The following is an 18,018-nucleotide window of genomic DNA, read 5'->3' on the forward strand; positions in this document are numbered from 1 at the left end:
AGTAGATTCATCCCAGGCTGTCATGCTGGCAGGATAACCACGCTACGATTTGTTTGTGTGGATTTATGTGTGCTGCTGGGTCCGGGAGACTGTATGTGTGAGTTGTCAATCTTTTTTCAGCATCTCATTCTCTTCACTTTCAGCCCCCTATCGATGCCTCTCAATAGGGTTATTGTGCCCACTGTTAGGCAGGCTGCAGTGTGTGTGTGCGTGCATGCGTGTGTGTGCGCGCATTGTTGTTGCAGGGAGCAGACAGCCGTGAGGTGTGTTTGAACAGGGAAGGAGCACAGAGGCCCTGTTCATCCTGCGGGGTGTGAAGCCAGATGATAGGGCCCCTTTTTTTTCTCATCTTTCCATCTGTCCGTCTGTCTCGCCTGTTTTTTGACAGCTTTTCGCCCGCATGCTTGCTCCTCATCGCCGCCTTTTCCCCCCTCCACTTTTTTCCGCTTTGTTTTCTTTTCTTTTTTTTTTGTGTGTTTTTCTGTTTGTGTAGTGTGTCGGCTCCTGGCAGCCTCGCCGATGGACTGTCTCCTTGCTGTCAGAGCGCTCTGGGATCGGGTCATCAGTATGCACGTTATTCTGCCTCCAAATTACCTGAGGATGAGGCGAGGATGGACAGGATTTCTACTTTTGAAAGGGGGGGGGGGGGCTTTTTCTGCGACTCTCCTGTTTATATGTTTCTGTTTCTGATGTTGTCTTTTCCACATGGCTGCACTTTCCCCTGTATACACCCATCAGTTTCAGTTCAGCTGCATAAGGGTTTTTTCTTCTTCTGGCTTTTGGTCTGGCGTTCCGTTCTCCCTCCTCTCGCCTCCTTTTGGCTTTTAAACAAACACACGTGCACACACACAGTCATATGATATTAAAGTGGCTATAAAGGCCAGAGCCCCAGGTGCTACTGTAAATTGGCCTACTTAAAACAAGTTCAAGGATTTGGGCTGTCTCTAAACAAGGATTAAGAAGTGATAGAAGTGAGAGTCTGGACTCCATGTCTCAAGGACCACTTGGGTAAATGGACAGGTGTTCCTCTGTTAGCAGGTAATTGGATTTCATAAAGAATTTTTAGGGGTGGGGGAAAAACCTGAAGGGCTTGCCAAGCAAAATATTTGCAGTGCACTAATAATAGCAAGCAGAGCTGAAATTAGTGCTTTAAGCATTTAGCCAGGAGATACGATAAAGAACCAAACATTCACATATAAAGAACAACATTTGTGCAAAAATATGTTAAGCCCTTACTGTTTCCCTTGCAAATTGGCACAAATCTTGAAAATGATTGGAGATCATTTATATGTTTGGTGAAATCAAATTGTAAAAATTTAACGATAGAACAAACAGCTCTGTAGCCAGAAGAAAACACTTATCAATGAGGCTAACTGGGAAAACAGGTTTCAGTTTGCCAAGGAGCATAAAGATTGGACTGTGGAGGAATGAAAAAAGGATCACGTGGTCTTATGAGTCCAGATTTGCCCTGTTCCAGAGTGGTGGTGCATCGACCATCCCTAGTACCTACCATGCAAGCCTGTGGTTGCAATTTTCATTGTAATTTTTAGGTGGTCTGTGTTCAGAAAACAAGGTCAGCTGACTACCTGAATATACTGAGAGCCCAGCTTTTTCCATCCATTTGTGGCACAGGGATATTTTAATTATATTTGACAGCGCCAGGATTCGTTGGGCTCTAACTGTCAAAGAGTGGTTCAGAGAGCATTTTCACACATGGATTGGCCACCAATGAGTCCAGACCTTAATCTCATTGAAGAACCGGGATTTGCTGAAGAAGACTTAATGTATCGGTCTAACTCTCATCATCAGTGCAAGATGTTGGTGAAAAAGTGCAAGTCTAGATGGAAATAAGTGTTGTAACATTGCATAAGCTTATAATGGAACAGTGGATGTGTGCTGTCATCAAAGCTAACACAGTCCAACAAAATATTAGTGTGACTTTTTTTTTTTTTTTTTTTTTTTTGGACCAGGCAGTGTATGTTTGACGCTGCTGTTTTCAGTGTTCAGTAGTGACACTGATATGCACAGTGAATGTATAACATAATAGTAAATGTAAAATAGACACAGGATGCCTCTTGAAAAAATTGACTTATCGTAGATCATAGTCGAGGCCTGCTTCATCACCTTCCCACTGATGCTTTAATTGAAAACTATTTCTCTGATGCCACTCGATAATGCAGGTCACTTGATCCCTGAAAGTGTATGAGAAAACTAGTTTTAGCCAAATATTAGGTCTTTTCTACATCAGCTGTGTGCCAAGATCAGCAGCAGAAGGCAACACTGATTTTGTTTTTTGTTTATTTTTTATCTGTAGGGGTTTTTCGGCTGGTTTAAAATCCCACAGAAGAAATGGTAAAACTGCCACGAACCCTTTCTTCCATCTTGATGTGGAAGGGCAGAGCCTGTAAATTCCTGTGTGGTGAATGCACAGGATGACAGGTGATCTAAAAGTTGAATCATGTGTGCAGTCATTGTGGTGGTGTTCTTTTTGTTTTTTATGCCTACATCATATCCTGTGGTGGGAGTATAAATAACCGAACATCTGTGGTAAGGATGTGATGCGGTGCCAGCCTCATCTCCATATCTTTACTGTGATTCATAAAACCGCAGTTGCATTTAAAACAACTTTGTATTGGGGATTAAAATTTAAATTAATTGACTAGTGTCGCTTTGATTAACCACACAGTGCTGGAATTTGCTTATTGGCTTTGCACTCACTCGTTAGAATAAACGAATTGGCGGCCTTGACCTCTGTTTGCTCCTAACAGGGGTGGTGCAGAGCTGGTCCACTAGTTGTGGTTTAGCTAGCTTTGTCATCCCCATCCAAAAGCAATATCTAGCAGGAGAAGAATGGCTGGGAAACGACAACGATAAGCAGTACAGAGACAGAGGGAGAAAGAGACAGGCTTTGTGTAGGAGGAAGAGGTGACAAGAGCCAGAGATGGGGTGATTTAAAGTATTGGCGATGGAGCAATCATTGCAACGGTGTCTGTAGTTTCGTTGGCAGTGATGGGACATTCCTTTTCTGATGAGTCACTCGCTCTGATCCACCAACTCTCCTCACATCTTTGACGCTAGTACCCCGTTGCTTTCTCTCTCATTTTCTGAGTCTTTCTGTCTCCCTTCCTTCCTTTCCCCCCCCTTTAATTTGGCAAATAAAGGCCGAGCCTCCAGCCATTTTGATCACACAAGGCTGTGATATTAATACAATCTTGTGGCATTATCATGCAACAGCTTGACACAGGCTGTCTAATGAAAGGTGAGATAACAAGACTGTGCTGAAGACACACACACACAGTTTGATTAAGTGCTGTGCCATTTGTGTCTAGACTTCCCTGTCCTCTCGGATGTCCTGTCACATTTCGGCTATATATAGGATACGCAGTCTCTCCACTGCTTCTGCCCTGGCCTTGGATCTGACAGGCCTTTTGTGCACAGCCATGTCTGTCCGCCCCTCTATGTGTTTCTTCAGAGGGGAAAGGTGTGGCTTTCCAATAGCCAATATCCTCTCTTTCTACCAAACAAAAGAATATGAAGCAGCTGTAATGTTTGCAGTCAAGTGAGAAGTAGTAAGAAGCTCTAATGATCGAAGTGCTTGCTTTTTGCTGACTCATATTGATAAAAGAAATGACAGGAGCATGAGGTTTGATAGTATAAATATAACCTGAGTCAGAAATAAAAATATGGAGAACACTTTATTTATTCTCCTTTTGGTCTGCAAAGAGATATTTTCGGTATTTAGTGAGATGAAAGAGTGAATGAGCGAGTCAGAATTTTAAGAGTTCAGCGTCCCATTTTTACCTGGAACTTTTATATTATTTATTATATATATATATATATATATATATATATATATATATATATATATATATATATATATATATATATATATATTATTATATTTTATATTTGGTAACCTGTGATTTTTACTGGGTTAACCTCTCTGGGTTAGTTTCCACCAGGTGACCAGTGACCTGGTTTGGGCTAGAGTTGGCTTCGGATCTGCTCCTTTTTAATGGCATTTCCTTCCATTTGGCACACCCAAATGGAAATATTATAGCAGATGACTTGTAAAGCCAAAATGGATTAACAGGACTTGATTGGAAAGGTGTAATCTTCAGGCTTTTGTTTAGCACATGGCTAAAGTAGAACCTAACACTACCCCTAAGAGGCATGTTATAGTTATATACATGGGAGGACATCTGCATGCTGGACAGCTTTTTGGATCAAAACAGCCTTATCTATGGAGACATACAGTGCACCAACTGTGCACCCTTTAGTTAAAGTGGACTTTAGTCATTCCTGTTCTAGTGGACTTAATGGTCCATGATATCTACAGCTGTCTATGTCCATAGCAGGGTGTGATCGCTGCTTAAGCAGGTCTCCAATGATCTGGTGGATGTTAGTGTTTGAACAAATTAATGTATGAGACTTTGGTTGAAATGGAACCTCTCTATTTTCTGCACATTTTCCCTCATTTTAAGTATGTAGCTGAAACAAAACTTAACCAAAACATTAGATGGGGTGTCCTGGCCAGGTGGATGTTGAGACGCTTGCTGACACATGACGCCAACAGATTTACTCAGCTGTAACTAACGGATGTTAATTCAATGAGTGTGTCAGACAGTGTTGAATTTGCACTATGTGTAAAGTGTAAGAAATGTGGTAAAAGGCACAGAGTGTGATTGTTTAATACAATGGGGAGGTGAACTCTGTCTTTTTAATGTTTATCTGCGATGTTCTCTGCGGTATTGGGAACTGCATCATGATGTTCAGGTAGATGAGTGGCCATAGGCTCGTTAGTGATCGAGCTCATACGGTTGACAGCTGGTGAATACCAAACAGCACCTGTTAATCCACCAGTTAAATTTGAGAGCAGATTGCCTTTTTTGCAAAGTAACTCCTGTGGATTCATGACACAGCTCATCGTGCCAGTAAGTGACTCGCAGCACCTTTTCCTGCTGCTGTAGCCTCAGATTCAGTCTTGATATTTGAGCTATAGATGCTGTTCCCGTGGTGACTTTGAGTGATGAACTCTTTGGTTTGGGTGCCTAGCAACGGGAGTCAAACGAGTATTCAGTTTTAATTGTGAACTATTTGATGACCAAAGATGACCCCCACCCCACACTGCTCTCAAATGACTGTAATGAAAGTACTGGATGGACCTTAGCATGTTCTTCTATTTCTGTTGTTTAGTGGTAGTTGACAAACCGTGGTAGTGGAGCATTAAAAAAGAAAGAAAGTTCAGTGATGCAGACCATTTCTCTAGTTATATTAAGTGTAGTAAAGTGAGACGACTCTTGAATGTGCAGGACTGCCCATTTTGCATAACTACAGTGGGGCAAAAAAGTATTTAGTCAGCCACCGATTGTGCAAGTTCCCCCACCTAAAATGATGACAGAGGTCAGTAATTTGCACCAGAGGTACACTTCAACTGTGAGAGACAGAATGTGAAAAAAAAATCCATGAATCCACATGGTAGGATTTGTAAAGAATTTATTCGTAAATCAGGGTGGAAAATAAGTATTTGGTCACCTCAAACAAGGAAAATCTCTGGCTCTCACAGACCTGTAACGTCTTCTGTAAGAAGCGTTTCTGTCCCCCACTCGTTACCTGTATGAATGGCACCTGTTTGAACTCATCATCTGTATAAAAGACACCTGTCCACAGCCTCAAACAGTCAGACTCCAAACTCCGCCATGGCCAAGACCAAAGAGCTTTCGAAGGACACCAGGAAAAGTCTTGTAGACCTGCACCAGACTGGGAAGAGTGAATCTACAATAGGCAAGCAGCTTGGTGTGAAAAAATCAACTGTGGGAGCAATCATCAGAAAATGGAAGACATACAAGACCACTGATAATCTCCCTCGATCTGGGGCTCCACGCAAGATCTCATCCCGTGGGGTCAAAATGATCATGAGAACGGTGAGCAAAGATCCCAGAACCACACGGGGGGACCTGGTGAATGACCTGCAGAGAGCTGGGACCAAAGTAACAAAGGTCACCATCAGTAACACACTACAACGGCAGGGAATCAAATCCCGCAGTGCCAGACGTGTTCCGCTGCTGAAGCCAGTGCATGTCCAGGCCCGTCTGAAGTTTGCCAGAGAGCACATGGATGATACAGCAGAGGATTGGGAGAATGTCATGTGGTCAGATGAAACCAAAGTAGAACTTTTTGGTATAAACTCAACTCGTCGTATTTGGAGGAAGAAGAATACTGAGTTGCATCCCAAGAACACCATACCTACTGTGAAGCATGGGGGTGGAAACATCATGCTATGGGGCTGTTTTTCTGCCAAGGGGACAGGACGACTGATCCGTGTTAAGGACTGAATGAATGGGGCCATGTATCGTGAGATTTTGAGCCAAAACCTCCTTCCATCAGTGAGAACTTTGAAGGTGAAACGAGGCTGGGTCTTCCAACATGACAATGATCCAAAACACACCGCCCGGGCAACAAAGGAGTGGCTCCGTAAGAAGCATTTGAAAGTCCTGGAGTGGCCTAGCCAGTCTCCAGACCTCAACCCCATAGAAAATCTGTGGCGGGAGTTGAAAGTCCGTGTTGCTCGGTGACAGCCCCAAAACATCACTGCTCTCGAGAAGATCTGCATGGAGGAATGGGCCAAAATACCAGCTACTGTGTGTGCAAACCTGGTAAAGACCTATAGTAAACGTTTGACCTCTGTTATTGCCAACAAAGGTTATGTTACAAAGTATTGAGTTGTATTTTTGTTATTGACCAAATACTTATTTTCCACCCTGATTTACGAATAAATTCTTTACAAATCCTACCATGTGGATTCATGGATTTTTTTTTCACATTCTGTCTCTCACAGTTGAAGTGTACCTCTGGTGCAAATTACTGACCTCTGTCATCATTTTAGGTGGAGGAACTTGCACAATCGGTGGCTGACTAAATACTTTTTTGCCCCACTGTATTCATAACAGCGTTGCTTATCTAGCTGCTTATCAATACCTAGCTACCAGTGCCAGTTCCATACTGGTTATTAACAACAGCCCTAAACAAGGAGGACAGCAAAGAGGATGCTCTGCTGGGATTTTAAAAACTTTCTAACCACATTATTATTGCAAGGACACTGTCTGAGGTCTTCAGGCATATTAAAAAAAAGCAGTAGGCACTTGCTCTCAAATGTTACGTTTTGGCCTTCACCCAGAGGAGAATCTTCTGTTGTTAAAATATACAGCTCAGAAAAATTCACAACGAGGTTTAAATCACACATCGACTCTTCAGGATTTAAGTATTCAAGCTTATTCAAGTTTACTTATATAGATTGTAAAATTTGCTGAGAAGAGAAGGAGATGACAATGGCCAGTGGAAACCAACAATACCAACACTTTGAGGGCTGGATTCAGAATCACACCAGAGTGTCTCCTCTTTAACCCATTTTTAAAGTGGGGTGTCATCATATCAGACTTTGGTTGAGTAACGTAACACTGACTCTTTGAGTGAATAGTACTTTAGGCATTCAACAGATGTTATGATCACTAATAATACAGAGTACTTAACATAAAAAAACAAGAAAAGGTATTTGAAAATGAGGAAAAAAGTGATATTGTAATATAATCCTGTAACCATGAAATGGAAAACGATTACCCCGAGCTGCAGGCACATGACAGGCTGCACTATAAACGTGTTGTTGTCACACTCCTGGCACTACTTGTTGCCGTCAGCGCTGGGTCCAGGAAAGAGCTGTGGTCTCATTACGTCAAAGTCTTTCTGGCTGCAGGACCGGCTCATCTGCGTTACTGCGTTTCGCTCAGTGTCACTGTATTCGTGGTGCACCCTTTCTCCCCCTCCCTCGACCTCCGTGCTCACCCACAGGAAAGAGGGGTCTGGTAATGGGGGAGGGGTTGGTGCACACTCGGTCCCAAGTTTCCCAAATCCAGGAAATGGTCTCTTGGCTTTGTTTCTGAAACGGTTTTTTTCACTCCTACATCAAAAGATTTCAAACCCTGCAGAATGTTTTCTGGGCTCATTTTCTAAGTGTGTTATATAATTCTTTAACCCCCTGTCACCCCCAGCTGCTTCCTGACTTTATCTGGGCTCGTTTCATCAGGAGCAGTGTGTGTGTGTGTGTGTATCTCTGGAGTCCTGCGCCTTTGACTGGCTGACGTGTTGAGAGAGTTATGGTTAAATAAGTAACTCTATATGTGTTTTCTGTCACAGCTGACCCATTTACTTTCAAGTATACATACAGAGGGCATTCACTGTCACCGGCAGTGTTGAAGAGCTCAGTTTGCTCTGGGTCAGTGAGGGGGATGTGTACACACATGTGCTCACAAATGCTCATTACTTACCTTCATTCTTGAGGCATGTAGCTTTTGTGTTTTGTCTGCTCCTCCTGTTGACTAATTAGTCTTTTTTTTTTTTTTTTTTTTTTTTTGCCCCCCACCTCACAGTGGCCCTGGCCCACCCACCCTCACATGCCTTAGATTCTTTGGCACACCCTGAAAATTCCCCCCTCCTTCCCTTTCTTTTGTGGTAAATTTTTTTTTTTCCCCCCCTCTCACCGTCCCGCCCATGGAAACCACACCGGACGGAAAATGATATAGCTACACACACACACACACACACACACAGATGCTGTAAGTCTTTAATTGTGCCTTAAACATCGAGCTATTTGTGTCCGTCCTTCACTCTCTATACATCACTGCTGCTTAGACCAAGCACGGCCGTGTGAGCATGCTCACAACTTGGAGCTCTGTTTGCAAGCTTTGTTTGTGTGTGTATGTGTGTGTTTGTGTGTACATAAGGTTGTTTGTTTAGGCTGCAGTACCATTCAAAGTGTTACTTTGTCTCTGTTATTTCCCGCTTTGACAATTCAAGGATACACACACACACACACACACACACACACACACACACACACACACACACACACACACACACACACACGCACAGTGACGTCTAGCTTCGATTGCAGCTGTGGAACCAGATTTTGTAAATGGTTAATGTTTTCTTTATTGTTTTTATGCGCGCGCACACACACACACACACACACACACACACACACACACACACACACACACACACACACACACACACACATCATGACGATGCTTTCCAAATGAGATTACAAAGAGCATCTTCAATAAATCATAAATAATGATCTCTAAGGAAGAAGCGTAAAATACATCTAGCAAAAACTAACCAAGTTAGCTCTTCTTCGTGTTATCGTCCTCGTCTTTCCTTTTCTTCATCTACTGCTTCTTCTCTTTCTCCTTCTATCTTCATCTGCATGCATTACTTCCACTCTTCCTTCTCCTCCTTCATCTTCTACCTATCCTCGTCCACTTCTTCTTTCTTTTCTCCTCCTCTTCAGGTCTTCTGCTACTACAGCTTGTTTTCCTCTCATTTTCCCCCCCGTTTCCTCATCTCCTCTCCCTCCTTCTTAATCTTCTTCTTCTGATCTCCCTCTTTTCTTCTACTTCATCTCCCTTTACTCCTTCATCTAGCAGTTGTCAGTTTCCTCCTTTTTCTTCTTCGACTACTACTTCTCCTCTTCCACCTGCTTTTTTTCCTCTTCTTCGTCTAAGTCGTCATCATCTGCATATTGTTGTTGTTATTATTATTACATTTTCTTCCTCATTTTGTTTCTCCTCAGCCTCTTGAAAAAGTAGAACAGCTCAACAGTGCATCATTGTAGTTTAGATGTAGGCTATGTAGTAGGCAACATTAAATGGGACACGGGTGGTTGGGCCGTGAGGAGCTCTGCACCTTTGACAGCATGTTTTTTGGGCAGTAGTGTTGTCAGCTTGTCGTGGAAGTAGTTTGCAGCTACGTGTTGAAGGCCTGGGCTTTTCTGCAGCCAATGAAAACAAAGCCAAGAAAGATCTGGGAAGTTTGCCTGCTATTGTGCAGCTGCCTTACAGTTTCACGTCCTAATCCAAAAAGTCAGAAAAACACCCCGCTGCATTTTCTGTTTCTGCATAGCTCGGCTTGTCTTGCTGGCTTGAACCCATCCGTTTTGTTTCCGGCGGCCTGGCCTCTGACTGCGACAGTTTTGCTTTCTTGTGAGTCTTTTTCGGTAACAGATGGGATTTCTCACGAGCCGTGGGGGAGAAGAGAGGGGAGGGGGCTGTAAATCAGCGTTATAGCGAGAAATGGGTGGTTTTATGTGAGTTTACAGACCCCCTTCACTTTTATTGAGGAAAAGACAGCATTTCTCTTCTTGACAAAGAGAAGAGTGAGGGGTTGAAAGGTAGAGGATGAATGAGGTGGAAGCCCGGAAAAGAGAGGGAATTGGACAAGAAAATAGGATAGAGGGGGGGAAAGGTAAAAGTCAAGTGGGATTAGCAGGGGAACTAGAATGGTGAGAAACTTTGAGAGGGAGGTGCAGGAAGGAGGGATGAAGCCCATCAAACTGCTGGCAGGCTTCCATCTGGCGTATGAATTTAAAAGCAATCTCAGTCCAGAGTGTCGGTGGTTGGAAACAGCACGCACGTAAAAAGAAACAGAGACACGGAGAGTGATGGAGTGTTTGCAGCTGCTTCCTTCATTCTTTTAGGATCTGGACACTCCGACATACAGACGACACTAAGTGCATGCACACACACAAAAAACAGCACACACTCAGTGGGCTGGCCTGTAGGTCAGAAGTTAAAGGTCAGTGCCAGACTGTGACACATCCTAGATCTTATTACCAACCCCTCCCCTCCCTCCCGGTGAGTGTTTTGTCTAAATATCTGTGTCTCAGCTTGAACGTCTGTCCCTATATGTATCAGTACCACTGCTGCCCTGCCTGCAGATAGGCCCTCTAATTATGTATAGCTCCCCCACCACCACCATCCACAACAGAGGACTGCAAGGAGTGCTTCAAAGGTGCTGACGCTCCGATACAGCCCAGATCCAGATGTAGTTGGTATTCAGACTTATCGTTTTAGTGCATTCCTGAACTGTAGCTCCAGTTCCTCTTTTTTTTTTTTTTTTTTTTTTTTTTAAAAACATCATAATGATATGGCATCTTCGGTGCAGTCTGTATTTAGTGTTTGGACAGTGATGTTTTTTTGTTGTCTTTTACTACTTTAGCTCGCTGGACTTAAAATGAAAAGACCGATTTTTAAGTGCTAACTTGAAACTTTAAAGGCAAACTCCTCCAGTTTTATGCATCAAAGTGTTTAGACCAAATTTAAATGGTCTGCACCAAACAGCAGCCTGTATTTGTTTTTTGTTTTTTTTCAGCGCAGTCGAGTTAAGTGACTCCAGTTGGTAGAGGTGGAGCCCTGTGTCTGGATCGTAGTGAGCACAAAAGATGGATGTAGCCATCATGAAGTCGCCTACTGCTTTCTTTTTAATGAAATGAGCATTTTCAGGGTTTGAAACCAGATACCCCAACCGTGGGGTGGATCTGACTCTTGAAACTGCATGCCTATACGAACATATCCTGGGTAATCCTTTTTTTTTTTTTTTTCTTTTATTTAAATATTAGAATAATCCAAATTCACAAAATGGATTTGGTGTTTTATTCTCTATGATCCGTAATGAGTGCCTGAGCCCATAAACTCATTGGGAAAGGGCTTACAGAGGTCAAAGCTGAGGACTGTTTTCCCCATAGACATTCATAGGACCAGAAGTTCTTTTATTTCCCCCATAATATTAAAAAGGGTTATTTTTTTTGTACTCTATTTACCCCTTTAAAGCCTTCTAGGAATAAGCATTTCATGATCTCTTCTGAACTGAATAGTTTCTGTCATATTTCAGGCCTGCTTTTAGGACAAAAGGACTGGGCATGCATCAGAAGTTAATGAGAGTGGTCTCTGCCTACCCTTTCTATTAGTTGTAAAACCACATTTTTATTGATATATAGTGATGTGTGAAAACAAGAGTACATTAGGAGGACACGGGAGGGTTCCAGGTGTTGTAAGAGCTGGGCATTTTGACATTAGAGTCTGTGTGCATTGACTCGATTGTGAAGCCTGGCTCAAAAGGCCATTAGAGGAAGTGCAGACTTGATTTCCAGTGAGGTGGTGGTTGGTGCAGATTACTTTATCATCATTATTATTGTTGTTATTATTAATAATAATAATAATAATAATAATAATAATAGATCTGGTTGTGTGTATTAACAAACTAAGAAAAATTGAGATTAGACTGCTATGGCCTCCTTTCTCCTCAAGCCTTCTCCCAAATCATAGGCGTAAGGATGAACTGCAAATGCTGCTTAGGTTTAAGGCAAATATCCAAACTGCCAGACTCTGCAGCAAGCTATCCATTTGTTTTCAGTGTGGACACCCTTTTGTGCAAATACCCACAAAGTCACATATATTCTCTGGTATGCAGACTTGTTGCAGCAGGATCCAAGTAACCAAGCATGCCTTGTAATTTTAATCCCAGAATGCAACATTTCAATTTTTTTTAAACACCAACCCTCTTTCTTTGTCTGAACTTTTCTTTTTCTATTTTCAGATTATGCATGAAAATTGAGTTGCCTTCAAAACGCATCTGTGCCTGCTCACGGTGTGATTCCTAAAGTGTTGCTGTTCCCAGGAGTTTTTAAACCCTTACACCTGATATGGCAGATAGTGTAGTCCATTCGATCTTGCGTGTCCCAACATAAACCATTAAAATGAAAAAAGCATTAGAGTATGTGCAGCTGGTGAAAATTATACAGCTTCTCCTCAGATGTGTGAGTGTTTTATCACAGTTGCTGTAACACTTAGACAAACCAGATGTTTGACTGTTATGTAAGTTGATACTCAGATTGGTGTCAATGTTTCAAGTTTTAAATAATATTGACAATCACATTCATGGATGTATGTGAACTTCATAACACTGCTCAGTTATGTAAACCTGTAGAAAAATGATGTGAGCTTGGAGACCTTTTGTTGTTTATGGGATGTTTTGCAGCTCTGTTGCTTTGGTTCCTTTATTTCCACTTTAGCACATGTCCTGAAATTGGCATTTAGCCGTGGCTCGTTTTGAACATGAACCAACAATGCAACTTTATCTGATACATAGAAGAAGAAGAATTCACTGAATTTGTATTGCATTTATTGGCAACATTAATCTAATTTATTTTCACTGGTCACATTTCAGCTCAAAGTGAAGCTTTAGGCTAGTTAGATTTTTGTTCTTTTGCACACTCAGACACGCATTGCATGTGTTGCTAATAGGAGACAAATGACGTGACATGATATTAATCACACTCACAACACAGGGTTATGTTGCCATGAGTGTTTATAAAAGCTTTCCAACAGGTTTTTCTGAACCAGCCTCCCTCCGAGTGGTTCGGTAAGACGAATGAGGAGCACAAGAAAGAAGCCAAAACATCTTTGTGTTGCGAGTGTTGCGTGAACTCACTCGCCTACAGTTTTGCAGTCAAGTAAGAAACTTGCAAAGTAAAGCTGCTGGCATTGTAGGTGTGAAATGCTACATTAGCTCTCCCAATAGCTGCTTCTGCCTCGTGGCAGCAAACGCAGAACGACGCCGAACCCAACAGATTAATCCACAGAACAGCAGTTTGTTACCATTATTAGAGACAAATCTCTAATTTGGAAATCCAAAAATCTTTGGTGTACCACTCAAATCTTTAATGATAACGTTACAGAAGCCTAAAATGAAATATTTAATCTGTGTTTTCATCAAGTAGATTTTGATCTTCTGGCGATTTACTTGTTGAAGGTGATTTTTAGTTCTCTTATGTATTTTTTTTTTTGAAGATTTAAATCTTTAACTCAAATTTAAAGATAATTTACAAAAGACTTTTTTTTGAATACATTAATACTATATATGGTTTATCATGGCCAAATTGTAGTACTTTCATGACCCATCACAGGGCTGGGACCCTCATTTTGGTCCTGAATCCCTTATTCTTGTTCTGAAATTAGCAACCATTAAAAAATTGATTTTTTGTTTATCCAATGATGCAATAACATCTTTTAGGTGGGCTGATTTCCAAGTTATCTTTTGCCGTAAGCCACTTTGATGATTTTTAAACATAACTGTGCTATGAGGTAAACAGTTTCTGAAGTTATTACAATTTTTACACCCTAAAATAGGGCTGTGCGATATGACCAAAATCTCATATCCCGATATAAGACTTCTATCGTCCGATAACGATATAAATCACAAATTTTACATTTTCTGTAAATTCTGTGAATCTCAGGCTGCTCGACTTGCGTGAAGTGTTTCCAGCTGTGCGTCGTGTACCTGGAGACGAGTGTTTTAACTGATGCATGAAACGATACATTTTTAGACAGGCCGCAGTTTTCTTTGAGTATTTATTACACAGCGTGCTGCGGGGAAAAACCTGTTCTAACGTTTGAGTCTAAGGTTTATTTTTTAGCACCTGACAGCTCTTTTTTGCTTTTCATCCATAAATACTCTGCATACTCTTTCACATGATTCAGTTTATTTTGAAGTCTCAACAGGATCTTGAGCTTTATTGTGAAAGGTTTATGTGGAAAATAAACAAGCGAACACGCGATGCTGTTACCGTCGTTGTTGCTAACAACAACGCATAAAAACAGGCGCTTGTCCGTCTGTAGTGTGGTTATATTAAATATAAGAGAAAGAGAGAACTTTAAGAAATTAATATAGCCACTACAGTGACCATCAAAACGATGAAAAAATATTGCCGTAAACACTTTATTTTGCGACACCACGAAACAAACGATAGCCTAAAATGAAACTATAGACGTTTTTATATCGTCATCCGATATATATCGTTATATCGAACAGCCCTACCCTAAAATCAGTCCAAGGGTCTTCCCAGCCCTTCAGCCAGATGTAAGTGGGATTTTTTATGGTCCATTCTAACTATACTCATTATCTTTCTCTCTGCTTCTCATAGTTGTGTGTTAATAAGAACTGTCCAAAAGTCTGCTGTGTGTGCGTGCGCGTGTGTGTTGGAAAGCAGAGGAGAGTTTACAAGCCTCCGGCGGCATTAAGTTTATGATGGTTCCAGTCAGCAAAGGTTTGGCCCGACTGCACCAAAGAGAGAAATATGAGCTCTCTACAAAATGAACCTTATGTTCTCTCACACACATGCACATATATATATCCAAACATACACACCCATCTTGTGTATTCCTGTTTGATTGAGGTTGTGAATAATTGATGTCTTTATTATTTGTCCCTCTTGTGCCCTTCAGACCTCTCGCTCTTTCTGCTCACCCGTCCCTCAGTCTCTCTCATTAATCCTATTTCATGTTTCTCTCCCTCAGGACGCTGCTGCTGCTGCTGCTGCTTCAGTAAAGCCATGATTGGATGAAGAAAGAACCATTGACTACCAGTATGGACCTGCTCCATCCTGGAGTTTTCCACCATCCTTAGCTCTCAGGTATGCAACAGCTATTTTTTTTTTTTAAGTGCTTTTCTGTTTTTCTTGTAGTAGTGACTGAAAATAAAGGCCTGTTTCTGTTTTTTATTTTTTTAAAAGTCTTGCATGTGATTTAGCTGTTGAACTGAAATAATGTAGGAATAATATTATATAGAGATTCTTTTTACTGGATAGCACATGTCTCACCTTTAACCTACGTTTTCAGGCTTGCCTTAGAGCTGTGATTCCTGTATCAGAATTATTGTCTAAATAACTTTTAGTGATAAGACGACCTCAAAAGTTCCCTATTTTGACCTACCGTTATGGTAGGTCAAAATTGGGTAGGCCGCTGAAATATATAATTGTGCTAGTCTTCATCAAAAATGCACTGACAGATTTTCCTTGGAGTGACTCAGGTGGACTGCTTCAGTGTTTGGATTGACTTCAAACCTGATAAGAAAACGATCATTTCCAGGTTCCTCCCACCTTTAAGATACCACCTTAGCTTTATGATAGGAAGGAAGCATTGTTGGATTATCTTAGTGTTTACAGCAACAGTAGATTAGCATTGCTAACATAACTTCTATACCCCTGACCGCAGCTCTATCATTATGTGTGTTTTGTTTAATTATTCAGAAATGCTTTGGATATCCACTTTAGTTTCTGCTGTCTCAGAAACCTCTTCCGTCTCCCTTATTACTGTATTATACATGCAGAATCAGACGTACTCAGGTCCGTGTGTGTGAGGGACACAGTATGGAAGACGTCTGAGATCCCTATCGACTGATTTCTTCTTTGATTCCTCCATGTTTGATTCATAGTCTCCGTTTAATCATTTTGATTTCTGTGGCCAGCATCCTTGCTTTATCACAGTGTTGTGTTGTCTCCATAGAAACCAGCTGTCAGTGGGTTTCACATGGATGAATGCGGTCTCTGTGGGCAATCCAACAACTTCTCGTAATTCTTTTCATTCTTCTTCTGATCATTTTGTTCTTTTTTTCCCCCCCTCAGATCTGAGTCCACATAACTCTGAACAGTGACCACAGCCAGTGTATGACAGACCTGTCAGGTACGTACACACACACCCTCAGTCTGTTTATTATTGGGTCACAAAAACAAATAATTTGGAGTACTTAAAAACATTCTCTTGATACAGTACAGTCATTCAGTCCTGTGAAAAACTAAGCACATGATTCAGTAGCTTGTTGAACCACCTACAGCGACTGTAACTTGTATTCTGAGCAACTTTATCAGTCTCTCACATTTATTATGGAGGAATTTTGGTCTGGTCATCTTTACTTATTGCCTGCAAACCTCGATAAACTGAAGCAGTCATTTTTGCACACCTCTCCCAGTTCCCACCGCAGCATTTCAATCAGGTTGAGGTCTGTACTGCGAGTCATTGCAACACTTTCATTATTTTCTCTTTCAGCCATTCTTTTGTAGATTTGCTGACGTGCTCGGGATCATTGTCCTGTTAAACGACCCAGTTTCATTTAAGCTTCAGACAGAGCTTTAGACAGATGGCCTCATATTTTAATATTAAAATATGTTACTATACATCAGGGGTGCCCAATCCCGGTCCTCGAGAGCTACCGTCCTGCAGCTTTTAGATGCATCCCTACTCCAACACAGCTGAATCAAATGAATGGCTTGTTATCAGGCCTTTGCCAAACACGATGGCATGCTGAAGAGGTAATCAAACCATTTGATTCAGCTGTGTTGGAGTAGGGATGCATCTAAAAGCTGCAGGATGGTAGCTCTCGAGGACCGGGATTGGGCAGCCCTGCTATACATGTTCTGGGGTGCAACCGAGCAACCCCGCTTTTTTTTTTTTTGTCAAAGTGAAGAAATAAAGTGACCACATTCACCTAATCTGGTGACAATTTAAACGTCATAAACGAGAGTTGTGGTCAAATTGAAATCTAGAGGTTGTTCTTATGTATTTTTAGGCATTTCTGGAGTGAAGTATTTCAATGACTCATAAGATAAGATAAGATAAGATAACCTTTATTAGTCCCACACGTGGGAAATTTGTTTTGTCACAGCAGGAAGTGGACAGTGCAAAAGTTATGAGGCAAAAATTAGAATACAATAAGAATAAATACAGTACACAACTGTACAGAATAGAATAAAATAAAATACTATATACAGTAGAATAAAATAAAATAAATATACAATAAGATAAAAATAGAATACAAATACTATATACAACTGAGTAAAAATACAACGATGACAGAAAGGATTATTGCACTTAGTATTATTGCATATGTATGGATGTGTGTGCTTGATCAGTTAAAGTCTTTATTATGGAGTCTGACAGCAGTGGGGAGGAAAGACCTGCGAAATCTCTCCGTCCCACACCGTGGGTGCCGCAGTCTCCCACTGAAGGAGCTGCTCAGTGCTGTCACAGTCTGCTGCATGGGGTGGGAGATGTTGTCCATCAGGGATGACAGCTTAGCCGCCGTTCTCCTGTCACTCACCACCTCCACTGGGTCCAGAGGGCATCCTAGAACAGAGCTGGCCCTTCGGATCACCCTGTTCAGTCTCTTCCTGTCCCCAGCAGAGATGCTGCCGCCCCAGCAGACCACGCCATAAAAGATAGCAGAAGCCACAACAGAGTCATAGAATTTCTTCAGGAGTGGGCCCTCCACTCCAAACGACCTGAGTCTCCGCAGCAGGTACAGCCTGCTCTGCCCTTTCCTGTAGAGGGCGTCTGAGTTATGAGTCCAGTC

At 41.7% G+C, this 18,018-nt stretch overlaps 1 protein-coding gene across 5 annotated transcripts in view; it reads left to right on the forward strand.

The window, feature by feature from the left end:
* apbb2b (amyloid beta (A4) precursor protein-binding, family B, member 2b) overlaps positions 1-18,018 on the forward strand; it is a 58,892-nt gene that overhangs the window by 3,892 nt on the left and 36,982 nt on the right. For all 5 annotated transcript variants that reach the window (XM_080881330.1, XM_080881326.1, XM_080881328.1 and 2 more), the window contains exons 2-3: positions 15,189-15,304; positions 16,295-16,352. In XM_080881330.1, the coding sequence (XP_080737456.1) occupies positions 16,337-16,352 (16 nt within the window). In that variant the 5' untranslated portion in view covers positions 15,189-15,304; positions 16,295-16,336. The remainder of the gene's footprint in view (positions 1-15,188; positions 15,305-16,294; positions 16,353-18,018) is intronic.

This window comes from Rhamphochromis sp. 'chilingali', assembly GCF_963969265.1.
Source record: "Rhamphochromis sp. 'chilingali' genome assembly, chromosome: 4".
Lineage (NCBI taxonomy): Eukaryota > Metazoa > Chordata > Actinopteri > Cichliformes > Cichlidae > Rhamphochromis > Rhamphochromis sp. 'chilingali'.